The sequence below is a fragment of the Abramis brama genome (assembly GCF_963993115.1).
Source record: "Abramis brama genome assembly, chromosome: 7".
Lineage (NCBI taxonomy): Eukaryota > Metazoa > Chordata > Actinopteri > Cypriniformes > Leuciscidae > Abramis > Abramis brama.
Window position 1 is genome coordinate 35,078,778 of NC_139969.1, and position 27,798 is coordinate 35,106,575.

A 27,798-nucleotide genomic window follows, 5' to 3' on the forward strand; every position below is an offset into this window, starting at 1 on the left:
TGTGTAAGAAGGCACATCATCTCACAGAAGGAGGAGCTCAGCTGTCGTCATGAAGTGAGTTTGGAGTAAATGCATGTTATTAAATGTTGTCTGTTGTTGGACAAGAGGTTCATAAATGTTTCTCATGTTTTGGAAAGATGTTTGACGCGTGTTGTTTTTTCAAATGCACGTTATAAGTGACTCAAACTCACAGTGCTTTCAGATGGAGCAGCGTTTACAGAGCCGTACATCAATGACAAGCTGCGCATAAAAAATAATCGCAGCCTTTGCGATTTTAAAATCGCAATAAGCGACCTCGATTTAAGTGCGATTACATGTAAAGTGCGATTAATCGTTCAGTCCTAGTTGCGGTAATGATATTTTTAAGAACTTATCTTGGAAAATATGCTAAAAAAGGTGTTTAATTGTCAGTAAACTTTTAAAATGAATGCTCAATCACTTCAGGCCTTGCTCTCAATGCATGTAAAGGAAATTTGTTGATGTAAACCTTTTTTAAAATGTCATGTTTGAAATCTTTGAAACAAATATTTCGTGAGACCCACCCATCTAACAGATCAATTCTCTCCAAGAGTAAAGACAATTGTGTTGTAACTGTACTCCTGTCACAGTCATGTTCTGTTTCACGTTCTTGTTTAGTTTCTTGTCTTAAGCTTTTCGTTGTCTGTATTTACCTCTGTCCCATTTCTTCATTAGTTGTCATGGTTTCTCAGTAGTTCTCACCTGTTCCCTGTTTCTTTGATTGCCATCTTTCTGTGTGTATAAGCCCTCTGTGTCTTCACTTCATTGTCGTGTTAACGTTACGTTGGTATTTGTATGCTATCTAGGGCTGGACTCGATTTTTTTTTTTTTCATTTTGGGTTTCGAATATTTTTCTTTTTTTTTCTTATTATTTTTTCTTCACACACCTGGCATCCCCCTCAAAATGGTTCTCATTCGCGCTTGAATATGTTAACACAATAAAATCTGGCGAAATACAATATATACTGTATATATATATTTTTTACAATTATCTTCTAGTCTAGCTGTTTTTAATAGGATGGACAGTTGAAGGAACCCAACTTTGTTATACTTAATATGCTCCTTCTTAGCCTACTAAAGTGTTCCCTGCAACTGGAGTATGCTCTGTCTAGAGCGCACAACTGCATGAGCTTGTATGGATAGAAGCGCATGCCTGAGCTTGTATTTTGGGTTAAGCTGCGTTGCTTTGACATTGTGGAAAATAGAATAATAGAAACAAAATGTATTAGCCATTTTACCCCGTTATTATCAATCTAAATGAATCTACTGCGAACTATAGGAGCTTGTTAAAACTCAAACGTGAGATTTTACTGGACGTCGTCACGTGCCCCAGTAAAATCGCCCATGAGTGAACGTCATGATTCAGTTCATCTGGAAGAGAAGACAAAAATGCTGAAGACCTCAGCTGTGTGGGAGCACTTTAAATTGAGTGATGACAAGACAAAGGCCGCGTGCCAAATATGCGATTTGAAACTGGCCTTTCACAACAGCACATCAAGTTTGAAAAATCACCTGAGTTCTGTAAGTAGTATGCCTATAGCATATTGTTGGTGTAAAAAAACGAGCTGCTTTTATCCACCATGTTAATCAGCAATTTTACACATGATAAAAATGTGCACTTAATTTGCTTGGAAAATACTGGCGAATATGGCAGTTATTGACATAAAAAAACTTACAGCAGCCCAGCCTAATAAGAATTTGTCTATAGGTACATCCCCAGGTATCGCAGCCATCAACATCAACATCCTCAACCACACCCAAAACTTCACAGCAGATCCTACAATTCCGAAAACCGATAACGGAGAAAAGAAAGAGAGAGATAACAGATGCCATAGTGGAGTTCATCGCTATGGATATGAGACCCATTAATCTAGTTAATGGCGAAGGCTTCAGAAAATTAATTAAGAAGATGGAGCCCGACTACACTGCCCCAAACCGTTCCAGTATTTCAAACGCCCTGTTTCTGAAGTACGATCTGTGAGGCCAAATTTCTGCTCTTGTTGGAAACTCAACGGCCTTAAGTTCACAAGGGACATTTGGACCTCAGTGAGTATGGAGGTGTACATGGCTGTCACCTGTCACTTTATAACTCAGGAGTGGGAACTCTCTGCCTTTGTTTTGGAAACCAAAGCATTTGAGCTGAGCCATACAGGAGTCAACATTGCACAACAGCTTGGAGACGCGGCGGACACCTTCGCCATTCCGAATTATAAGTGAGTAGCCGTTGTTCACGACAATGCCAGTCATATGAAGCTGAGCACCGAGATGCTGAAGGAAAAAACGGAGAAATGGGGCAACGTTTAAGGGGTCTGCTGCTCAGGACACGTTGTAGAGCACAAACTCATTCAAGATGTTGCTACTCGTTGGATCTCTACATGTAGAATGCTTAACTGACTGGTGGAGAAACGATGGCCAGTGACAGCTGTTTTGTCAGATCCCAGCATCATGAAGAAAGGAGATTGCACCCTTGACTTGACAGCAGACCAGTGGAAACTGGCACAGGAGACAGCAGAAGTACTGGGGAACACTCACAGAACTACTCTCACAGGAGGCAAACTTGTCGTTGTCTGCAACAGTGCCAAAGCTTTTCAACCTGAAGAAACACCAGCTGTCACCGGAGGAGGATGACAGCCCTGCCATCAGAGAAATGAAGACCCTCCTCACGGAGATCTAGAGCAGATGGCAACTGTTAAGTTTGGAACCCAGCAGCATCTACCTCCTTTCTTCAGCACTAGACCAAAGATTCAAGCACCAAAGAGAAGAAGGACCTGGTCTACATTGAGGTTGGACTGATATTTTGTATTTAAATTAGTAAATAATTTGAATGTAATTTAATATGATTATGCCACACTACTACTATCTTGTGCACAACGCATAGATTTGACTAAGAAAATGCTATTTGATTTTAAGATTGTCTGCCGAGCTGAACATATGCACCAGCTGTAAGCAAGCCATGTAGAAGAGGAGACTGTCGAGCCACCACCAAAAAACAAAAAAACAGCAGGAGATTTCAATGCTGATGCAGTCTGAGTCCGAAGACAAAGAGGAAGAAGAACACGGAGACAGCGCAAAGAAAGAGATGGAGTAATATTTGAGAGACACTACTAAAGTACAGTTGGGCCCACTTGCATGGTGGAAGCAAAACAGTGACCGCTACCCTAAATTGGCATTTGCAACCAAACACCTCCATTGCGTTCCAGCCACGTCAGAGCGTATTTTTTCAAAAGCTGGCTACGTCGTTAATAAGACCCGAAGTTCCCTTTTACCTGAAAATGTGGACAAACTCATCTTCCTCGCACACAACATGAAGATAGTGTAGCTAGACTAAGTAGGTAGCTTGCAACCTGATTGTGATTTATTTGAAAGTTTGACTTTGTAATATAGTTTGTTTATTTAAATGTGAGTTGCGCTAGCCAGCCTAACCTTACCTTGCTCTATTTAGCCTATTACAGTTTGTTGTATTCTTATTTTATTTAAATAGCCAACCCTTTACTGTGTCAGTAATTACTGTGCTGCTAATTTCTGATTTGGGAGTGGTTTGTCAGAAAAATGTTATGCTTAAAAGTATTGCTCTTAACAGACCTGTGTGTTTTGTATCACTAGTGCAGTGTCCGTTCGCGGAGCATTATAAGCCCTGCTAGCGTGAGGTGCACCACTTCCGGCTCAAGCTGTTCTGTAGTTCATTAAAAGTTTATTCATTCTGAACCCTGTCACGTGTCCATATTGCGCCAAATGCAACACTGCACTCCCTTGGGTCCGCAGCAACACACCCGTCATGTGTGAAGTCGATTGGATGAACAGTTCTCGACATAATCAAAATGCAAACAGACAGACAGACACACAGAGATTCCTGGTTTTTTTAGAGAGAAGAATTTGTTCAGCCCCCTCCCTCCGAATATTCGGTGTTGATTACTACCGAAGCTTCGAAGCTCAAAAAATGGTATTCGGACCAGCCCTAATGCTATCGCTCTTTGTTTTTATTAAAAATACATTTCTCATTCATTGTCATGCAACTCTTTGGTGGATTTAATACATGCAACTTCTGACATAACACAAGACCTCAAGACAAGTTTTTTTAATGCCAAAAATATCATGGATATCCCCGCAGTCCTCCTCCTCCTTGTCCTGGGGGATGGCTCCCTCGAAGATCACACAAGGTTTTTTTTTTTTTCATAACACAAATCTCTGACATTCACAGGTAAAAAAAAAACCCTCATAACTCTGGTTGGGTTTGATTTTGGGGAAAATGCCAATAATATAATGACACACCCAAGTATCTGACCATACAATAAAGCCACAATACTAACTTTGACAACAAGATGTTTAATAATTAAATTAAATACAGATTTTTTTAAGTGTCCTGAATAGCAGAGGTTCTACACTAACCTTTAATTTTTTGCTGATTTCAAAATACACCATGCTGGATATAACCTGCCTTGGTAACATGTCCTTGGATAAACTCCTGCGATCCAACAGCTAATGCCAGCACATTGCCTTGCGACTTAGGATGACTTGACAACTGAGCGCAGGCATTTCACTCTTGGATGCGTCAACGTCACATTTGCATAGGCCATACAGTTTGAATTCATGATTGGTTGACTCCCAAATTAAAATCTTAAAATCAGCGGAACCCACCGCTGACTTGGAGCCCGAGCACGCCACAAAGAATGAGTGAGAGTCTGTTTTCACCCAGGAGCCTGAGGCCAACACAGGTGTGCAAGCCGGCAACAGCATCCATCACCCAGCTGAGCCCAGCTCCTAGTCATTCAAGACATTGCTGTATAAGCCCAGCTCCAAGTTGTTCAAGCCAATGCTGGATGAGCCCAGCTCCAAGCCATTGCTGGATAAGCCCAGCTCAAAGTCGTTCAAGCCATTGCTGTATAAGCCCAGCTCCAAGTCGTTCAAGCCATTGCTGTATAACCCCAGCTCCAAGTCGTTCAAGCCCATGCTGGATGAGCTCCAAGTCGTTTAAGCCATTGCTGGATAAGCCCAGATCCAAGTCATCACTGGATAAGCCCAGCTCCAAGTCATCGCTGGATGAGCCCAGCTCCAAGTCGTTCAAGTCATCGCTGTATAAGCCCAGCTCCAAGTCATCGCTGGATGAGCCCAGCTCCAAGTCGTTCAAGCCATTGCTGGATGAGCCCAGCTCCAAGTCGATGCTGGATGAGCCCAGCTCCAAGCCGTTCAAGTCATCGCTGTATAAGCCCAGCTCCAAGTTGTTCAAACCAATGCTGTATAAGCCCAGCTCCAAGTAGTCGCTAGATGAGCCCAGCTCCAAGTCATTGCTGGATGAGTCCAGATCCAAGTCATCGCTGGATGAGCCCAGCTCCAAGTCATTGCTGGATGAGCCTAGATCCAAGTCATCGCTGGACGAGCCCAGCTCCAATCAGTGCTGGATGAGCCCAGCTCCAAGTCATTCAAGTCGTTGCTGGATAAGCCCAGCTCCAAGTCACCGCTGGATGAGCCCAGATCCAAGTCATCGCTGGATGAGCCCAGCTCCAAGTCATCATTGGTTAAGCCCGGCTCCAAGTTGTCGCTGGTTAAGCTCCAAGACATCGCTAGTTAAGCCCAGCCTCCCTCTCCCTGCTCCTCTCTGAAAGCCATCCAGTAACTCTAAAGGTCTGGGAAAATTACCTCAGGTAATACTAATCCCGTGTGAATAGACCCACTGTAAATATGTATGTAAATATTCCATTACTTCCTGTTTAAACGAATTTTCCCACGTAACGTTCTAGGTGATGGGACATCAAGACTGTGGCAAAACTCAAGTGTTTTCCGCATACCATTTAGATCAAACAGAAGGTCGAAAGCACTTGTTAGAGGCAACAAAACTTCTTTTAGCTTCAGGCAAGTGCCTATACCAACAGAATCCAATCAGAATTTAATTAAAAAATCATTCGATCAGACCTAACTGTTACATATAGTTTTTATAGATTGTATGTGTTGCCTCATTATACCACAGGAATATGATTATAATTTAAGTTAACAAATAAGTGTAACGGTCACCAGCTGGAGTGCCCTTGAGAGCCACCAGAGGGCACTCCACACCAGACTATTATCACTCCCTCACAAACTACATTTCCCATAACTCACTGCCCGGACTCATCATCACTGATTGCATTCACCTGTGTCTCATCACCCTGTTAGTCTCAGCCTATTTATACCATGTTCACTCATTCACTCACTGCGATGTTTTGTATGTTGTTGCACTGCATTTCCGAGCGGTTTCCCTGGTTGCATGTCTCTTGGTTTTTGGATTTCTTGCCTGTTCCGTGGATTACTCTTTTGCCTCTGACCCCTGCCTGTTTTGTTTGTTTGTTTGTTTGTTTGTTTGGACGGCCTACCTGTGTTTTGACCTATTGCCTGTTCTTTGGATTGCCCCTTAAATAAAAGCTGCGTTTGGATCTTAAAGGAGAAGTTCACTTTTAAAATGAAAATTCTGTCATCATATACTCACCCTCATGTTGTTTCAAAGCTGTATGAATTTCTTTCTTCTGCTGAACAGAAAGGAAGATATTTAGAAGAATATCAGTAACCAGACAGTTTTTGGGTCCCATTGACTTCCATAGTATATTTTTTTCCTACTATGGAAGTCATTGGGACCCAAAAACTGTCTGGTTACTGACATTCTTCTAAAAATATCTTCCTTTCTGCTCAGCAGAAGAAAGAAATTCATACAGCTTTGAAACAACATGAGGGTGAGTATATGATGACAGAATTTTCTTTTTAAAAGTGAACTTCTCCTTTAACCTTCGTGTCTCGGAGCAGTTTGTGACAGAAAACTTCGCTGAACATAGATCCAGCAGCCGAGAACTCACCAAGATGAATCCAGCAGCACAGATTATGCGTCTCCGTCAGGGAGCCCGGCCCATTGAGGAATATATCATTGACTTTATTAAGCTGGCACATTTAACATCTTTTGATTAAGTTTGCCTAATGATATTTTTCCGTGGAGGACTATCCGAGCCGCTCAGCTCCCTTATGCCACTTCATCACCCTAGCTGGAGTCTTAAACAGTATATTGTCAATGCTCTTTTGCTGGCCGGTTCACCTCTCACTTTGGGTTTTGCAGAGGAGCCCCGCAAACCGACAGTATCCCCTCAGCCTGAGCTTCACGTCAGCCCTGCCGAGCCTGAGCTTCACGTCAGCCCTGCCGAGCCTGAGCTTCACGTCAGCCCTGCCGAGCCTGAGCTTCACGTCAGCCCTGCCGAGCCTGAGCTTCACGTCAGCCCTGCCGAGCCTGAGCTTCACATCACTTCCATCGATCCAGAGACTGTTCACGTCATGTCTGCCGATCCAGAGACTGTTCACGTAACGTCTGCCGATCCAGAGACTGTTCACGTCACGTCTGCCGAGCCAGTGTCTCCGGACAGAATGGCCGCCGAGCCAGTGTCTCCGGACAGGATGGCCGCCGCCGAGCCAGTGTCTCCGGACAGGATGGCCGCCGCCGAGCCAGTGTCTCCGGACAAGATGGCCGCCGCCGAGCCAGTGTCTCCGGACAAGATGACCGCCGCCGAGCCAGTGTCTCCGGACAAGATGGCCGCTGCCACGCCTGAACCTGAGCCCTCAGAAGAGATGGCCGCCGACACGTCTGTTCCTGAGCCGGTGTCTGTTCCTGTTCCTGAGCCAGTGTCTGTTCCTGTTCCTGAGCCGGTGTCTGTTCCTGAGCCGGTGTCTGTTCCTCCCCATAACGCCATAGCCGCCCCCAAGGAAATTTTTTTTTTGGGGGGGGGGGGGGCAGGAGGTCCCTTGATAGGACCATGGAGGCCGCACTGAAGGGTCTTCTCCTCCCTGGTCGCCTGTACTGCCTGCTCCGCCCTGGCCTCCCGTCTTGCCGCAGTCTCCAGGTCCTTTTCCGCTCCACGGGTCTGGCCCTCCATCCCGCCCCCGGGTCCGCCTCCACTCCACCTCCCTCCTGGACAATTTTAGAGCATCTGGAAGGGGGGCTATGAGGGGGGGCTATGTAACGGTCACCAGCTGGAGTGCCCTTGAGAGCCACCAGAGGGCACTCCACACCAGACTATTGTCACTCTCACAAACTACATTTCCCAGAACTCACTGCCTGGACTCATCACTGATTGCATTCACCTGTATCTCATTACCTTGTTAGTTTCAGCCTATTTATTTCATGTTCACTCATTCACTCACTGTGAAGTTTTGTTTTAGTGTCACACTGCATTTCTGAGCATTCTCCCGGTTCTCTTACGAGAGTTCTCTCGTACTGCGTTTTTACTAAAACGCTACGGGAAAAGTCTCTTTTCACGAAACACTGAAGCAAAAAATTATCCTTTAATTTTCATATATGTAAAACGCGTTGCAGCAGCAGTCAGCTATGGCGAGACGGCTTGCTCGCTCATTGGCTGCTCTGCGGCAACTGCATAAGCCTATCGAGCGAGGCCTGGGGTGACGTCAGGCCAATGAGGGCGCTTCGCGCCCTCCTCGCCACTTCCCGCCGAGACGGGCGTGGCTTACCTCTATAAAAGGAGCTCGAGAAGGCTGATTCACTTGATTTTAATCTCTTCAGCGAAGCGCACGCATCGCTGGATCACGAGGAAGCACGCGTCGTCTGATGCAAGCACTTCAGCGGGACGAGCCCTTGAAGCCGCTGGCCAACGCCGCCTTCTACCGCCGTACCTGCTGCGCTTTCCGACGCCATATCCTTTACATTCTTTGTTCTTGTGTATGTGTGTGTGTGTGTGTTCGCTTTTGCAACACGCACCCCTAAAAGAGCTGCGTCTTTTTCAAGATGCTTTCTCATGCAGCGCTCGCGCTCGCTGACGGCGAAACGCCTTCACTCCGAGCCAATTGCCTACGGTGACTCTGAGGACTCGCCGGGCATCCTTTCCGAGGCTGCCCTTCCTGGAAGCGGATGGCGGGATTAGTTTTTCTTTACGTTACAAGAAAAGCTACCCTGCCTCTGCACGCGTCATTCACCGGCGAAGGAGAAAAGAGTGTTCTTAGTCCCACCGTTGGTCGGTCTGACCTCTTTTCTCTCACATTTCTCAGTTCCCTGTTCGGCAACTGGAAATATTATTGCAGCAAGTGAGTCTGTTACACGCTTGCCTGCCAGCAAAAGCCGAAGAATACATGTTGACGCCGCTTTCAAAAGCCTGTATCCCCCTGTGGCTCAGTGGTGGAATTATACGTTTTCCACACGGGGGACCGGGGTTCGTATCCCGGTCTAGCGGCATATATATTTATGCCGCCAATGCTTTGCTCTGTCAGTCCCCTGAAGGCGACTGCAGAGATGCATTTTGCAGCCAGCGAGCGCGTAGTACCCGCTTGCCTGCAACCGAACACCGTTTCTACGGTTCCCGTGCGTCACTGGCGAAAGGAGAATGGAGTGTTTTCAGCCCCGCTGAAACTGGGCGATATCCACTCTTCTCACATTCTGGCATTTTGCAGGCGTCTGAAAATGCAAATCACTCTGTCTGTTCCCCGAGAGGCAACTGCAGACGTGTTTTTTGCTGCCCACGAGCACGTGGTACATGCCTGCAAGCAAACGCCAGTGTGGATAATACTCGCGCTGACTATATCTTTGTATCTTCACTGTGGTCCAGTGGTAGATTCTTAGACTTGCGCGCGGGGGATCCGAGGTTCGAACCCCAGGCCTGCCGGCAGAAAATATTTATGCCGCCGAATGCAAATCACTCTGTTTGTTCCCCGAGAGGCAACTGCAGACGTGTTTTTTGCTGCCCACGAGCACGTGGTATATGCCTGCAAGCAAACGCCAGTGTGGATAATACTCGCGCTGACTATATCTTTGTATCTTCACTGTGGTCCAGTGGTAGATTCTTAGACTTGCGCGCGGGGGATCCGAGGTTCGAACCCCAGGCCTGCCGGCAGAAAATATTTATGCCGCCGAATGCAAATCACTCTGTTTGTTCCCCGAGAGGCAACTGCAGACGTGTTTTTTGCTGCCCACGAGCACGTGGTATATGCCTGCAAGCAAACGCCAGTGTGGATAATACTCGCGCTGACTTTGTTTATGTATCTTCACTGTGGTCCAGTGGTAGATTCTTAGACTTTCGCGCGGGGGATCCGAGGTTCGAATCCCAGGCCTGCCGACAGAAAATATTATGCCGCCGAATGCAATCACTCTGTTTGTTTCCCGAGAGGCAACTGCAGACGTGTTTTTTGCAGCCCACGAGCACGTGGTACATGGCCGGACTTCTACCGAAGCCCACACTTACTCACGGTATTTTCTGGTGTCCCGGCCACGGCTGATGGTGCTATAAGTGTAGTGTCGATGCCCACTCCTCAGTGCCCATCTCTACACACAAGCACAGCCCTACACTTAGGGCTCGCGCACATAAAATCGACTCTGGTCGATTGCGCTTCCAACATAGTGAAAGTGCCCGCACAAACACTATGTCTCACAGACCACAGGCTCTCTGTAAAAACGAGACCTGTGCGCGCTCGCTCTGCTCAGTCAGACAGCGCGCCCAAAGCAGTGAATGTGCCCGCTTCCCGCCCACATTTACTCGCAGACATGAGTCCCGCGGGACCCGCTCAGCCCTCCCTCACTCAGTCAAGCGCTGTAGTAAGGTCGAGGACGAGCGCTCTGCCCGCTGTAATAAGCGCGCCCCCCGCCTCGAATGCCACAGGCATAACGCCTACGTTATTGCGCCCCGAAGCGCCTCTGTCGCACGGCGAACAGAGCGCGCTTCGCATCCAGCCCTTAGCCAACCATGCAGAAGCATGGGCAGCGCTTCCAGGGGTTTCGGACTGGGTGCTAGGCATTATAAAGAGAGGCTTCTCGCTACAGTTTTGTCGACGCCCTCCCCGCTTCACAGCGCGCGTCCAACTACGGTGGTTTCAGAAGTAGCACACCTACTTCGCGCCGAAATATCAAAACTGATAAGCAAAGGGGCGATAGAGCGTGTGCCCCAAGCTCAAAGCGAAGGGGGGCTATACAACAGATACTTTCTAGTCCCCAAAAAGGACGATGGTATCAGACCCATACTGGATCTAAGACGGCTGAACAAAGCATTAGTGAAACGCAGTTTCAAAATGCTCACGACCAGGAAAATCCTCGCGCATGTTTGCCGAGGAGACTGGTTTATGTCAATAGATCTGAAGGACGCGTATTTTCAAATACAGATAGCGTCACATCACAGGCGATACTTGAGATTCGCCTTCGAGGGTCAGACATACCAGTATACAGTCCTGCCGTTCGGTTTGTCCCTGGCACCTCGTACATTTACGAAATGCATGGACGCAGCACTCGCTCCTCTCAGACTCAGAGGCATGCGAGTGCTGAACTATTTGGATGACTGGTTGATCCTAGCCCAATCACGATCTCAGCTCGTGGAGCACAGAACCATTTTACTCGATCACCTCGAGAATCTTGGTATCACGGTCAATTGGGCGAAGAGTTCACTGAACCCCAGTCAAACGATTTCGTTTCTGGGTATCGTTCTGGACTCGCAGTCTATGACAGCGCGGCTGTTGCCACAGCGCGTGCTGCACATTCAGCGCGTGGCGAAGTCTTTCCGCCGCGGCGCTTTCACCCCGCTCAGGAAGTTTCAAAGGATGCTGGGTCTTATGGCCTCAGCATCGTCAGTTCTCCGGCTGGGCTTGCTCCGCATGCGCCCGCTGCAGTTCTGGTTGAAAGCGCGGGTGTCCGGTCGATTATGCCTCAAGGTTGATCAGAACTGTGTTACAGCCCTGGTGCCTTGGATGGCGGACGACTGGTACCGATCAGGTGTAAGCCTGGGGACTTCCTCGGGAGTGAGGATGGTGTCGACAGACGCATCCACCTCGAGATGGGGAGCGCTGCTCGAGGGCAGACCGTTCTTCGGCCTGTGGTCGGAACGAGAAAAGCTCCAACACAAAAACTTAGAAATGCTGACAGTGCACAACGCGCTGACGCGTTTTTGTCCCCACATCAAGGACCAACACGTCATAGTCCGTTCGGACATCATGGCTGTGGTGTCCTACATAAATCGCCAGGGCGGTCTGAAATCCACATCCCTGTACAGGTTGGCGAAACGCCTCCTAATATGGGCTCAGCACAACTTACGCTCGCTGAGAGCAGTGCATGTACCTGGGCTTCAGAATGTGGGCCCAGACAGACTGTCCAGGAACAACGTTCCCCCGGGCGAGTGGTCTCTACACCCACAAACAGTCCGGCTGTTGTGGGAGAGATTCGGCAGAGCGGAGGTGGACCTATTCGCGTCCCACGAAAACGCCTACTGCCCTGCGTTCTTTTCAAAGAGCGATAGCGCGCTGTCCCGAAGGTGGCCGCGCTGCCCGCTATACGTTTTTCCCCCCGTCTCCCTCCTGCCACAGGTGTTGGAACGGGTCAGGGAAACAAAATGCCCAGTGCTGCTTGTAGCACCGTTCTGGAAGAACCAAGCATGGTTCCCAGTCCTGATGCAGTTAGCAGACATCGCTCCATGGCCAGTGCCGTTGAGGAGAGATCTCCTCTCGCAGGCCGGGGGCTCGATTTGGCACCCACACCCGGAGCTGTGGTCCCTTCATGTGTGGGCGCTCAACGGATATCCGTTGGTCTCGCAGAGGGAGTCATGAATACCATCACTCAGGCTAGAGCACCGTCGACTCGGCGGCTTTATGCTTCGAAGTGGTCGGTTTTCTCCGGCTGGTGTACAGCTCGGAGCCTATCACCCCTCGAATGTGAGGTAACGGAGGTTCTCTCCTTCCTACAAGAGCTGTTGGATAAGGGCAGATCCCCTTCCACGCTCAAAGTATATGTGGCGGCTATTTCAGCGTTCTCCGGTTCAACGCTGGGTCAGTCACTGGGAAGGAACGATTTAGTCATCCGCTTCCTCAGGGGAGCTAGGAGACTGAATCCACCCAGACCTCCTTCAGTCCCTATGTGGGACCTTTCTACGGTCTTGGCGGCCATGAAAGGTGCCCCTTTCGAGCCTATCCAGTCTATTAGCCTCAAACATTTGTCTTTCAAAACAGTGTTTTTGATGGCTCTCGCTTCAGTGAAGCGCATAGGCGATCTGCACGCGCTCTCCGTGAGCCCGGCATGCTTGGAGTTTGGTCCTAATGACTCTAAAGTCATACTCAAACCTAAGCACGGCTATGTGCCGAAATCCCTCAACACGCCTTTTCGGGCTCAGGTTATTTCCCTGTCTGCCCTGCCGGCATCGAGTGAGGAGGGGGACTCGAGTTTTCTTTGCCCTGTTAGGGCTTTAAGAGCTTATATGTCCCGCTCTGCTGTCTTCAGACAGACAGAGCAGCTCTTTGTCTCGTTCAGCGGACGTTCCAAAGGAATGGCTGTTTCGAAACAAAGTCTATCCAGATGGATAGTTGACGCCATAGCGCTGGCTTATACTGTCAAGGGCATTCAATGCCCGTTGGGAGTTAGAGCGCACTCTACGAGAGGCGTTGCCTCCTCGTGGGCTTGGTCTAGCGGGATTTCCCTACAGGATATATGTACGGCGGCAGGCTGGGCCTCTCCGTCTACATTTATCAGGTTTTATAACCTAGAGGTTCCCGCCTTACAGGCTAAGCTTTTGTCGGTGTAGTCGATTCAGCTGTCTAGCTAGACCTCTGAAATCGCAGGCGCAATGCGCTACCGACTATCTTGGGCAGAACTGTGTAAGACCCACATTTCCCACATTAGTTCAGGCTCCCTACCCTGTCTATGTGATGTCATATTCGCGTCTGTGGACATGTCTATATAAGGACGGAGGGAATCCCCTCTTGTCTTTAGACTCTCCCTGTGAGGTCGCGTTAAGCCTGCGGACGCTACAGTATAGGGAATTAAGGCTCCCCTCCCTTATTCCCTGACTCTGTGTGAGTCTATCTGGTGATTATGCACTGTATGCCTGAAATAGCTTCCGGTGATCGGTGTTTTTATCCCAGCACGCACAGCGTTTTACAAGGGGTTCCCGTAGCGTTTTAGTAAAAACGCAGTACGAGAGAACTCTCGTAAGAGAACGTACTCGGTTACTAACGTAACCTCGGTTCTCTCTAGAAGAGGGAACGAGTACTGCGTTCTCTGCTGTGCGTATGGTTCACTCTGGTTCGCTTCGGCGATCAAAATCAAGTGAATCAGCCTTCTCGAGCTCCTTTTATAGAGGTAAGCCACGCCCGTCTCGGCGGGAAGTGGCGAGGAGGGCGCGAAGCGCCCTCATTGGCCTGACGTCACCCCAGGCCTCGCTCGATAGGCTTATGCAGTTGCCGCAGAGCAGCCAATGAGCGAGCAAGCCGTCTCGCCATAGCTGACTGCTGCTGCAACGCGTTTTACATATATGAAAATTAAAGGATAATTTTTTGCTTCAGTGTTTCGTGAAAAGAGACTTTTCCCGTAGCGTTTTAGTAAAAACGCAGTACTCGTTCCCTCTTCTAGAGAGAACCGAGGTTACGTTAGTAACCGAGTACGTTTTCTTGCCCTGTTCCCTGGATTACTCTTTTGCCCCTGACCCCTGCCTGTTTTGTGTGTTTGTTTGTACGGACTGCCTGCCTGTGTTTGACCTTGCCTGTTCTTTGGATTACCCCTTAATAAAATCTGCATTTGGATTCTCCACCTTCGTGTCTTGGAGCAGTTCATGACCATAAGTATAGCTTACGTGAAAAATATGTAGCAACTTTGTTTTATTGAATAAACAAATGATTAGTAGCTACAGCGTGATAAATGTTGAAATGGCTAATACCGAATAATGATAATAATTATCCCTTGCCTCCCTTTCCCCACGATGTCCACCAACAGTGAAGATGCTCTCCATCGATTCAGTAGTTGGAGCACTGGTATTCAGCCACCTCTCTACTTCCATTAGCTTGAGAAGAAAGCTGGGCAGGATGCATGCTGACAAAATAAGGCATTTATTTTGTCATGGTCCTCAAGCAAGATGACAAAATATGCCGAAGACATTTTCCACCACACTGCGCACTCGAGACAATCTGTATTTGAAGATGTGTTGTTGTGTAGATAAGTCCTGACCAGGGTAAGGCTGCATCAGGTGGGGTTTTAATGGGAATCTCCAATAAGGACAAGATGGAAATGATATTCAGCATCAACCACAGCAAATAATACTACAGAGAATATTTAAGTATATTTAAAGTAAAGACTGCCTGAATGTGATGGTGCAAGAGGAGGATGTGCTTCCCATCAATCGCTCCTATGCATTCAGGGAAATTCCACCTAGTTGAAAACTTTTGAGGCAATATTCCTCCACTCCTGCTCAGTAGGTCTTGCTAGGTGCGTGTCCATCATGAGCCTGTCAATTGCAGCACATTGTCCTTGATGGCTTTAGCCATACGATAGTGGATGGCTATTGCTATGACTGCATTTCCTGTGGCCAGATGTCTGTGAAACATAAACATTAACATAAACATTAATTTCTTCCTCTTCACAGAAAATGAGTGCAGAATAAGATGCAAGTCACATCTCAAGTGGAAGAAAAGTCAGTAATTGCCAAGTGGCTCTGGAGCAATGCGTCAACAGCAGTGGATATATGCTGCTGATATTCCTTCCTGAATATATTCCAACAAAATAGAAGGTAATATTTATAGTAATACACTTCAAATTAAATTTACTTATCACAGTTTAAACACAATCACATCACAGCTAACACAAACTCTGATGTTTTTGGTCCACCCACAGATTAGCTACACTCAAGCACAGCTGACAACAACACAGAAAGTGCATTGGTCTCTTCTGTACAAAATCATAATGGTAATTTAACAATTATGTTTACAAAATTAGAGGGTAAAGTTGTAATTATATATAAAAAAAATCTGCTATTCTTTTAAAAAGGCATTCCTGTTGACACTCCAGCTACAGAAGGCAGAAACACAGTGGAAGGGATGTTTATTGAGACTCAAGGCAAAGGCAGGTGTATATAAAAAAAAACAAAAAAAACACACACACACACACATTACTATGTTATTGAAGTATGACATTCATACAGATTAATATTATGTGTTGTCTATTTAAAGAAGGGAATTCCAGCTCTTCCAAGTTTGAGAGGGCTATATTCCTCTGGCTTGACAAAATTGAAGAAAGTCTCCTTAACACTGAACACTTCTTCACCACGGACAATTTAAACAACTTGCAGTTGTTAAAAATAATAACTGCAGTATCTTGAGGTAATTCCCTGAATTACCTGAATACTTACAATACAATACAATACAATACTTACCTGAAGTAAGGAGACGGCGTCCCGTCAAGAAGCTACTATCACTACCTCAATCACACATGAGCACACAGGTCTTTAGCATCTATACACTCACCCCGTCCTGCTCAGGTGTACGCTGGTCCGACACAAGATCATTAATACTAACTCAGAGTATTACAGCCTCACCCCGAGGGCGGCTCTATAGTCTTCCAACACTATCACTGTCTCTGCGGTGGTCTTTTGAGCATAAAATCTTTAGTACTTCTATTACTACCTCAATCACACATAGATGTTCTTTTGTTGTCTATACAACCAGCATATACCTGACACGACTCACAAGTTGCTCTTTGTAGAAATTAAGTTTTATTCATGGCCGGGAGATCACTGGCCACAACAACCAAGTGAGTCTCCTGAATAGAAAGATGCATGTACATTTATATCATACAGTTGATTAAAAAACAATGTCACTCAAGTCACTGTGATTTGTTCTGGTGATTGGTTTGTGATGATCTAAGCTAATCATATGACTGTTAGTTCTACTGTGTTAAGCACTTTTTGGTTAAGTATATATGGCCTTTGACCTTAAGCATCCTTAGTCTGCATTTCTCTGTACATTAAATGTTGAAAATACCCATTACATAAAATATTTCTATCACAATACAAATCAGAATCAACAAATCAATAATATATTTTCAACAAAAAAAAGCCAGAAAAAAAAAAAAATGTATAAATTCAGCAATATTTATTGTCAATACTAATCCAGGAACCATAACATCGTATTAGAAAAAAGGTAAAAAAAAAAAAATCTAGTTTCCCGTTTAAACCTGGAAATTGTATAGCCTGGAAATCCAGACCCAAATCTGAAAGATTAATGGTCTGGAATCGACTAATGAAAATCGACCAGCCCGAGGGGCGGCACCAAGCATGCATTTGAAAATCTCACTGCACGCAATTGGATAACACTACGACCAATCACAACAAGCCCCATACCTTAGCTACCAGTGGAGCTAACTGGTAGATTAGACTCTTACCGTATCCGGTTGGCAAAACAGCAAAAACGCCCTTCTGGCAAAGGAACGATTAGAGCGCCGTCTTCTGTTCCTCTTTTAGATAAAAATCCAAGTCTAACTCGTTCATTGTAGCGGCCAAAGTCGTTTCAAATAACTGGTGTTCATCCATAGCCATCTTGCAATGTTTACTAATGACTTCGACGTCACAACGCTGTCGTCATCTGTTTAGCTCGCCTCTGGCCCACCTATATCAGATAACCCAATGTGATTGGTGCAGCTCGGATACAAGGGCATATTTAATGAGCATCATTACTTGACGCCAGAGTAACTCGCTGAGCAAATTCAACTTGTGCTCTCGCGAGAACTCTGGATTTCCAGGGTAGAAATTGTGTTGCTTTCAGGAACGATTTTAGTTCTAGGATCTCCTTTTGGAGGAACTAATTTAGCTCCTACTTCAGAGTCGGGTCTGAACCAGCACTATAGGAACTACCAGTGACGTTAGTGTTCGCTGATTGGCTGAACGCACGCAAATACCTAGCTAACCCTAACCCCCCACCCTAACCCTAACCCCTTGCACAAAGAATGAGGAGATTTAAAAAAGAATGGCTTTTTGATTGTTTGGATTTATTTACAACACAACATAATCCAAAGATACACAACAAATGACAAAAAAGCACATTACTGAAAACAATGATCCAAAGAAAGAGACCTTTGTGCCATTCCTAAAAACATTGTACATACCTTTCATTTCCAAGGTGTTTGATTTTCACTTTACCATGTTCATGTACAGAGACGCCACCCCCCCCCCCTTTCCCCCTTTCCCCCTCCCCCCCCCCCTTTCCCCCCTTTCCCCCCTTTCCCCCCCCCCCCCCCCCCCTCTAGGGGTCAGACAGCTGTTTTTTTCGTTGTTTTTGTTTTCCGTTTTTTTTTAAATATATATATATAAATACAGAATCTGAATTAAAATGTGTTTGATTTAGCTATACATATTTGACATAGCTAACACACGTGTTTGACATAGCTAACACATTTGTGAATATTCTGAATAAAAAAGGAAAAATGACATAAAAGCAGATCATCATTCATTCAGCGCTGTTGCTGCTGAAGTGTGTCACGTGACAAGCAATGACCTGTCACCATGGAAACCATAAAGTGACACATTCTAAATAATGGTCGCCTTGAAAAACTCACGCTGGGGGGTCAGCCAGATTATTTTAAATTTACGTGTGAAAGGGTTATATGTTGTATGCGCAGCCGCAGCGGAGACATAATTTAAGGGCGCGAGTCCCGCAAGAATATGATTTTATCCTCTTAGTAGCTGATCTGAAGAAAGCAACATTCCGGTAATGACACAAAAACGGATTTCAAATTTCTTTTCAAAAGCTCCCACAGCAAAGCGAATAAGAGAAGGGGGGGCAACATCACTGCATTTGACATCCGATTCATCGTTATGTGCAGCACCACCGGCAGAAAGCCTCCGGGATGAGCAGCGGCAGCTGACCCAAGTGAGTGAACCCACCACCGCCACCCTGACTACGAGCCACCCTCATCCCCCGTCGCCACACGCGGATAGTCAAAAAGCAGATGCAGGTGCACAGTCCTTCAGGCCTCCGCCTGATTACAATTTTCCAGTCAAAAAAAAAAGTGGGGAGAGCTTCGCACGCAGCTGTAGGGCATCCTGGTTCCAAGAATGGAAGTGGCTGGAATATATTTCGGACAGTGATGGCATTGTGTGTGGGGTGTGTAGATCGGCTGTCAAAAGTAAACTGCTGTGCCCAACCACCGACAGTTTGTTTTTAAAAGATAAGGGATTTTCAAATTGGAAAAAAGCAACAGAGAAAATCAGAGACCACGAGAAATCTAAAACTCATTTAGATGCAACCCAAAGATTGGCAGCGTTGAAAAACACTCCAATAAATGCACTACTCTCTGAAGCCAAGGCAAAGGAGCAGAGAACAGCGCGGAAAATCCTTGAACTTATTTTCAGCTGTGTAAGATTCTTGGGGCGCCAGGGGCTTCCACTGAGAGGGGATGCCAATCAGGATGGAGTCTTATGGCAGCTAATGCAGGAGCGAGTGCGCGATGATCCTGACCTCGATAAGTGGCTGAAAAGGAGAGACAACTGGATGTCAAACAACATCCAAAATGAGATTCTGGAGCTATTTGCGCATGACATATTGAAAACAATTGGAGCAACAGCATCAAAAACTGACTTTTTTGGGTTAAAAAAGTCGGATGGGACAACAGATATCAGTGGCAAAGAACAATTTTCAATCAGTCTGCAGTTTAGCAATGACCTATCTTGAAATTTCTATCTTGGCTTTTACAACGCCCCTGACACAACGGCTGAAATCTTATTTCTGTGCATAAAGGATGTCCTGGTGCACCTCCATTTGCCACTGGAGCGACTGAAGGGCTACTGCTTTGATGGAGCCAGTAACATGTCAGGGAGGTTCAATGGGGTGCAAGCTAAACTGAAGGAAGTATGTTCGGGATGTTGTGTCCATTCTCTAAACCACACAACCACAAACCCGTTCCATGCTGTCAGAGGTGGAAAAGCTCATCAAACTATGCCTGTGCCTGCCCATATCTGTCGCTGCATCAGAGCGCTCCTTCTCGGCTTTGCGCAGGTTGAAAACCTGGCTGCGTAACACCATGTCACAGGAGAGACTAACGCACTTGGCCATTATGAATGCCCACAGTGATCTCCTGGATGAAATCGATGTCTCGACTCTGATAAAAAAAATTATAAGTTGAACAACTGAAAGAAAATCCACCTTTGGAAATGCATGAATTATTTTTTTTGGTTTAATGCACTTTTTGAGTAGCGTATGTGTCTACTAGCATGTTCATAGCTTTAAATGTTTTGACTGTCAATGCTATTTCAATAGGGCTCTATATGTTTGTTCAGTGGCTTGATATTATGAATTTTCATGTTCCAAACAATATGAAATGTTGTGAAAATAAAACACAGCTCTCCCTCGTTCATTTCAGAGTCCCAAAAGTCCGCGTAAGAAGCATAACACGTACAGACTCCATGTAGGCCTATGATTCGCTCTTTTGTTGTTCTGTTTTCTTTCAGGATCAAAAATACAAATGAAAGAGTTTATCTGTATTTCCGACTGATGCATATACATTCATAAATCAGTCAATTTTGTATTTTATTATGAGATATTTTATTCTAATGTGATCAGTGACTCAAGCACTGATGGACCAAAGAGCGCGCATTTCGACATTTGCAGTAAAAACTCAAAATATAAATTCTCAGAAAATGCATTTAATACCAATATATTGAAACGTCTGTTTATATACTCCATTAATAAAGGAAATGGAAATGGACATGCATGCATGCGTGACACAAAAAATCTTTACCTTTTAAGTAGCAAAATATTTTTTAGTAATTCTGTCAATTACATTAAGGTTAAGCATACCAAAAGTAATACTACCCACCGGATGAAGAAGGGTTGGCTCTCCACAGAACATATTTTTTGTGTTCGCATTTATGAGGAAAAAACAATGTTACGGACGAGTCAGTTTTCAGTTACGGACGTGAGCACTCTGAAAGCGACACTAAAAGACTACTTTAAAACTCACAGAGACCTCAAACAGAAAGCACAAAGCCTTTCTTTAAAGTGAATTTCGTTTTGTATTAATTGTATCTTAATTTTAATCAATGTTTCATCAATGTTTCAATCAATGATTTAATAAATAAGAAGTAAATATAGTAGACAAGAGATAATCAGGACACGGAGGCGCCGGCGCGTGAACTGGAGTAGCTCGTCTCATAAATGAACCGAAACTCAGCATACTTGCCTCACAGACATGTCTACTTTTAAACAGAACAATTCAAAACGAAAGAAAACAGACTGTTCTCTGCTTATGTAATCCATATGAAATGTGCATTTCTCTCTGGCGCGTTCACTACTGCGAGTCAGCATCATCAACTTTTTCAGCAAACGACACAGAAAACACTTGTTTATTAATAAACAATTAAAATGTCTCCTTGCTATATTTGACATATTCATAATCATAACTTTTGCCGGTTCTTTGTGACAGCTTTTAGGTGCTTTTATTGGCAGCGCCAGCGCCACCCATTTACGTACGCGTCACCACCGCATCAAAAACATGATTGCGTGATGAAAACATGATGAAAAACACCACCTAAACATAGCCTAACTGGTTAGAAAGAAAACACAGAACAAACAGAGTAGGCTAATGCGCATACGAATGTACACTTTTCTTCTACCATATTCTCCCATTAGCCGCTTTTCCACTGGCCAGCGCGAGCGCAGAGCTGTCATTTAGTCTTTATTTACAAACTTGGACTCCACACGCGGCTATTGACTGACCACGAACAGGTAACTTGCTTGCACTTTTCATTCGTTAATGTCTCGCGGTCTTGCTGTTTTTTCCCCTGTTTTTTTTTTTTTTTTTGAACAATTACATTTTGGGTTAAAAGTGTGTTGTAACGCAAGCGTTACTGAACATGTACCGAGTAAAATATTACTGAAAATTGATTAGTAATGCCTTACACTACTGCGTTACAGCAAAAAGTAATATGTTACTGTAATGCATTACTTTTGTAACGCGTTACTCCCAACACTGCACAACACTGCTTCTCAGAACCGATGTTTTTACGCACGAGTACGACCAGATGAACCAAGCTCAGCAAGGCCCTGAGCTCACGCCCTGCTCCGGGGAAGTGACCAGCCTCTGTCCGACTTTAGAGCGCTCCGTGGATAGACTGAAGGAGTGCTCCGTGGAGCTCGCTGAACTCCAGACACACATGGGCCTCTTTTGACGCGTTTTGACATAGATTTCATTGAAGGTAAATTGGAGCGGCCACACTGAGCTGTGCGTAACGCCCACAGACGTGAAGCGAACGAGACAGAGGCTGTCCGGTACTGTCTGAAATGGTTAACTCTGTGGTGATGCATGTGCAAAACAGATTTAACTAATCACAAAGTCAATCAGGATACATAACACAGCCTACTATAGGCCTAGACTAAAAAATTTTTTTTGAGGTAACAAGCGCGTTCGCGTTCCATGTGGACAATTTGCATGTCAATCTCTTTTGAGCGCGTGGGCGTGGTCAAATTAAAAATAATGAGCAAGGGTTTGAGATACTGGACATCTTGTTGGTTTTATACAAATTACTTAAACAGAGAATATTTGTTTTCAGTTTGAATCCGATCATTTAAAAGTACACACTTAAATGTTTATAAAGGTATATGGCTCATAAATGTGTGACAGGTATTCGCTGAGTTTTGTTTCAGTTTAGAGACGTGCTCAAGAAAAAAAAGTTCACCGAGACGGAGAGGCAGAAAGCACACCCTGTTTATTTTCTTTATTTTACAAAAGCACAATGTTTTGATTTGATTGTAAGTGGACACATACAAAAGTAGAAATATCACAGATTCTTTTTTCATATTTATTTTTTCTGTATGACCATAAATGACGGAGTAATTTAAGTTTATTGTGCTACTATGTGAAGAAAATCACGCAAAACGCGCCGGCGCGTTTGCCGACCTCAGAAAAAAAAAGAAATCCAGAAAAATTTAAATGGAAAAAAAAAGAATTTGGGAAAAAATAAAATGGATTTCAAAGGGCCCTTTACTCTGGTTCAGTGTGAACGCAGATTTGAATTTAGCAGTTGATGATGTGCCGCACTGAATGTTCTAATCACACCCGTGTGATCGTATCAAATGTATAAATATTATTGATTTTTGTTTTTGAAATTTGCATTCAAAATCCATTTGGCTCAAAAATCTTTGAATGGGCATGACACCTCTCTGGAGAAGCAACTATGCTTTGTGCATCATATTGTTTACCTGGACAGTCTTCCAATGCCATCTGGTCTAATGTTTGCCTTTAGGTGGGTAACCTCCACCTTGTCTCCTACGTACACCAACGCCTCTTCTCTCCATAATGAGACATCATGGAGTTTGGCTCCACATCACAGACAAAGGTCCAGGATGGGAATCTGGGCCGGAGTCATCCTGGCCACTTGCACCTGGAAAATGACAGCAAAATTATGTTTCCCAGTCCTGGTCCAGGAATCCCTAACACTGAATATTTTCTATGTTTCCCCAATCAAGGTTAATTCACCTAAATTGTGTATCTCAAATAAGAGTGTTAGGGGGTACAATAGCTTACATTTACTTAGGTTAAGTAAACCAGGACAAAGTACTAAATATTCAATTATGCTTTTAAATTCTCTCACTTTTTTCCTCTTTCCCTGCAGACTCAGATAACCAGCGTTTGATGATGTCCTCCTCTTCACCAGTCACACATGGGGAAGGAGGACAGAGGGCCTCCTAGCGGCTCTTTCTGCCTCCTCTGTTACAGCCAATGGTGTCTTAAATTCACTTACACAAAAATACAAAAACAAAAAAACATTTTAATAGTTATGACTTTCATTATGTTTTCAATGACTTTTTAAAACATTAAGATATCATGACAGAAATGACTTAATGCCATTATAGTTTGACAGTTTCTAACAGGACAGATTTAAATTGATTTTGACCACATTTTGTACCCACATAACTGCATCGAAACATATTATTACTATTAATATATTTTTCTTTCTATATTTATATTACTGTAGCCTACATTACATTACTTATTTTCGTTTTCTTCACATAAATGACTATCATACAATTTTATGTCAACCTTTTCAAAGTCTCATAAGTCCTTTTAAGATCAAAACTAAAGTCAAGTATCTTATTAAACACTTTATCCTGCCAGGTAACGTTAGTATTTTGTCAACTGTCATAAAATCTTCATAATTAGGCCTAATCGTTAAAAAGTTTCCTGTCAGACTATCCTGTCAAAATATACGTCATTGGTCATTATATGAATTATGTATGATTTTAAGTAATTTACGTAAGGATGTCAAGTTATTTTGGTGTCTAGAGTAACTTTTTCAAAAATTAATTCATTTAATTTATTGTAATTTAATAATTACCTCACCTCTAAAAAGATCAGTGTTCTTTGCCGCGGAATGGATATGTGCGCGCGCAGTCACATGCTCCAGTTGTGCGCGCGATGTTGAAGAGAGTGTTTTTTTTTTTTTTTTCATTTCATAATTGTATTATTTTATATATTATTATATTAATTACAATTATATAATACTATATATTAAATACAAATGTTAATACATTTTAGAATAAACTTATTTCAATAAGTTTTAATTTATTACTACAAATAATTAACTGAACGATGCTTTCAGTGTTTTGCTTTTTGCTAGCATGTTTTTTTTTTCACTAGCTTGCATCAGTGGCATACTTCAATCTTCCATTATTTGTATTGTATTTTGTTGTTAGATATGTTTTTTCGATGGTTACGTAACGTTTCTGTATGATGTAAAATAAATCCCTAGTCCGTATTTTGAACTTGATACTGTTTATTCGTCTGTGACCCTGTGTGATCGATAGAGGGCAGTAAAACACTTCTGCTGCTGCTCTAACTGCCTGAAATGGCGTATCTAAAATCAGTTCACGTACTTATCCTTCACTTTGTATTCATCAAAAACAACATACATCAACTAAAAGGACTCGCAACAATCATAGACTGTTAAAATAAAAGCGACCACAATAAATCACTTTGATTTTTAATTATGCAGAAATAATACATTGTTGTTGTTTTTTTTATATGTGATAAATCTGGTTATGTGTTCATCTTACTGAATATAGTAGTGTTACTGTAATTTAACTGATGACTGCGACTGATTTATATTTCAGAAACATAAACGGTTGAACATGAATGACTGTGACGCACCAATAAAAACACACGCCGCAGCGCATCACGGGAAATGGAGTTGTATATCGAAGATACGCACATCCACTTACTTGCAGAGTTTACTAATATTTCTCTTCCCAAAAAAATAAAGGGTGACAGCGAGTCAGCGACACTATAAATTTAGTGTCCCAACGTGAAAATTAAGTTGAAAAATAATCAAATATGTTCATGTTTGAATGAGTTCAAAATAGTGATGCTCCAAAATATAAGCTTCATGGGCGTTAACTGTGTTTCTATTCTCGCGAGATTTACGTGGAGTGTGGCGTCTCCACGTTCTTTTTATTTATTACTGAACAATAAGCAGTGATGGTGTGAGAACGAATGAGAAAATGGTTTAAAACAAACGCACACAGCTTACCAGCTTCTGAATACAACCAGTTCCAGCCAACTCGCTAGTTTCACATCACATCTCTGGAGTGTCAGCCTGAGGACGTGAACTCTCGCGATGGTTTGCCACTCCTTCGAGCTTACAGAGACTTCCTGTTTTTCATTTTTTTTATCATCCAAAGACGAGCACAGAAATACTACATGTCGATAGAAATTACATGGTATGATTAAAAAACAACAACGTTTACCCTCCGCTTTCGTTACAGCATTCAGGGCGACTTGAATTCTCGCGTGTTTCTCGCGCGCATCTCGCGAGATGCGCGTCATTCGCTTTCAGACTCCATGATCTGATCCCGAGCGGAGCGGCGCGATCATAACTGCGTGTTCCGCGCGCGTTCAGGAGCGTCGTGCGGCGCTCACATCTCCGCTCAAATGGACTAGGAATGATCTTGTGAGGATGGAGAGCGTTAAACTGAAGAAGAGCAGTGCTCTGAGTGTGGCCTTGAGAAGCACAGCAGATGAAGAAGATGATGAAGGCCAGAGAGCATCGAACCAGACGAGCTCAGACCAGCCCAGGACCAGAAGCCAGAGCCCAGCTGAGCTCAACATGGTAAACAAAGCCTGTAAAGGCAGCTCCAGTCTGCTGCTGAGGAAGAGGAGGGTGAAGAGGCACGTGTCCGGTATAAACTCATCTCACAGCCGAAGTCTGGACCGACAGACGCTGCTGAGACACCGAGCCAGTCCTCAACTACAGCTGTCAGACCGCCAGTGGGTCCGCCAGGACCTGCGCCGGGGCTCCATCCACGTTCACGACCGGCTGCTGGCGTGGTCTCACCCGGCCCGGCCCGTTCTGTGCACCGTGGACAGCACCGCCACCGAGATAGCCCAGCGTCTGCAACAGGCCGGCGGCAAAACGTGCTCCGTCCTGAGGCTGAACGCTAAAAGCTACCTGTCCACCGACGTGAACGGGAACTGCGATGGAGAGTGCCCGCTCCGGCACCTTCACACCGGTACCGAGAGCCTCCCGGATCAGCCCGGTGACCGGTTACGCCTCCTGCTCCTGGAGAAGGACCATCCGTACCACCCGCAGGAATACGACATCTACACGCCCTCGGAGGCCAGCGTGGACCGCTCGTCCCCTCAGGACGAGGACTCCCTGAAGAGGTTTGCGGGGTCCGATGTGGAGACCAGCAGTGCTTGTGACGAGCTGAGCTCCGGGGCCCGGTTCAGCCAGCACCGGGACTCGCTCAGCGACGACATGATCCTGGGCACGGATGCGTCTGCGTTCGACAGCAGCGCCGCCGAGGGCCTGGACACGTACGGGAGCTCCTCGGACGAGCTGGAGCTGGACTGTCCCACGGAGCCCGTCCTGCCGGGGCCCGTGACCGGTGACCCACCGCCTGCTCTCGGGCACAGTCCGGGGTCAGCGGGCACACCGCCCGATTCGGACTCCGGCCCGGCCCTGTATGTTCAGCTGCACGGCGAGGCCGCCCGGCGCCTGGGCCCCGACGAGAGGCCCCTACAGATCCAGAATGATTTTCTCTTTAAACTGGGATTTAAGGACCCGTGGCGGGTCCAGGAGGAGGGGATGAACACTGAGCTGGGATCTCTCCTGCGCTTCTACGCAGGTAAATGACTGATGCATGTACTACTACTTCATGTTTACGGCCTGTGTGAGAGAGTCGTGCGAGAGGCACATCGTCCTCCGTCCACACATGAAGAGTTTGCTGTCAGCTGATGTGTGTGTTCATGGAAACGACCCCTGAATTTAGAGTAGAAACAGCGACTGTGGCTCATGTACACAAGTCTCTGCGTGTTGACGCAGGCGAGATCGGTTCACCTTCTCTGTGTATGAGAAGCCACAGTCTGCTGTTAGTTAACTGACAAATCCCTTTCAAACTGCCTAGAGAAATGTATCGCCCAAAGTAGTAGTTGTCATTGAGTTGTATTTGTCGATTTGGGAAAAGCTGTCAGCTAAATGAATATCGTGGCGAGCATCTAAGAAGGGTTTTAGTTCAAAGAGGGATTTGCAGACTTTGGCAGCTTGGCACAAATCTGAGGTTCTGACAGTCCAGAGGAGACACACGTGAGACACGGCTTTATCTCAGGAGGAGCAGTTTCAGCTGTTAGAGAGATCTTTAGTTGTGATAGGAATGGCTTTGAATGACTCCTTATACACATTTCTTACTTTGCATATTGCACAAGCTTGTTTTAGAAACACTGAACACACGTGCATGCGGAAGATTTGACTCGGGAGATGAGCTCGCTGACACTGAGGTCACGTGACGTCACGGTCAAGCAGTCATTATATGACACGTGCATGTCAAAAATAGTGCTAGCTACAACCCTTTAATTATTTACTTCAGAAACGTATGTTACAAATGAATGACTGGTCACACTTTATATTAGGTGTCTCTTTAACTATTATGGACTGACAAAAAAATGTTATGCACAATGGTCTTATTGTGTTGTATTGCAAAACACTTGCTGCTATTGCGATGGGATACGGGGTAAAGTTAGGGACAGGGATAGGCTAATGGGGCAAG

At 45.1% G+C, this 27,798-nt stretch overlaps 1 protein-coding gene and 1 long non-coding RNA gene across 3 annotated transcripts in view; one reads left to right on the top strand and one right to left on the bottom strand.

The window, feature by feature from the left end:
- Window positions 1-18,055: 18,055 nt before the first annotated feature.
- On the bottom strand, window positions 18,056-25,424 carry LOC311086109. 2 transcript variants are annotated; one of them, XR_014607012.1, is made up of 4 exons: window positions 24,098-24,150; window positions 23,349-23,493; window positions 22,957-23,138; window positions 18,056-19,230 (listed from the first exon to the last, which is right to left on the bottom strand). It is a non-coding gene; the product is annotated as an uncharacterized lncRNA (long non-coding RNA). The 2 variants fall into 2 exon arrangements; XR_014607013.1 differs by lacking the exons at window positions 18,056-19,230; window positions 24,098-24,150 and adding an exon at window positions 25,284-25,424.
- The window catches only part of phlpp1 (PH domain and leucine rich repeat protein phosphatase 1), a 48,116-nt gene continuing 45,698 nt past the window's right edge, over window positions 25,381-27,798 (top strand). Inside the window, exon 1 of the mRNA XM_084118826.1 lies at window positions 25,381-26,880. Within this exon, the coding sequence (XP_083974952.1) occupies window positions 25,710-26,880 (1,171 nt within the window). The 5' untranslated portion in view covers window positions 25,381-25,709. The remainder of the gene's footprint in view (window positions 26,881-27,798) is intronic.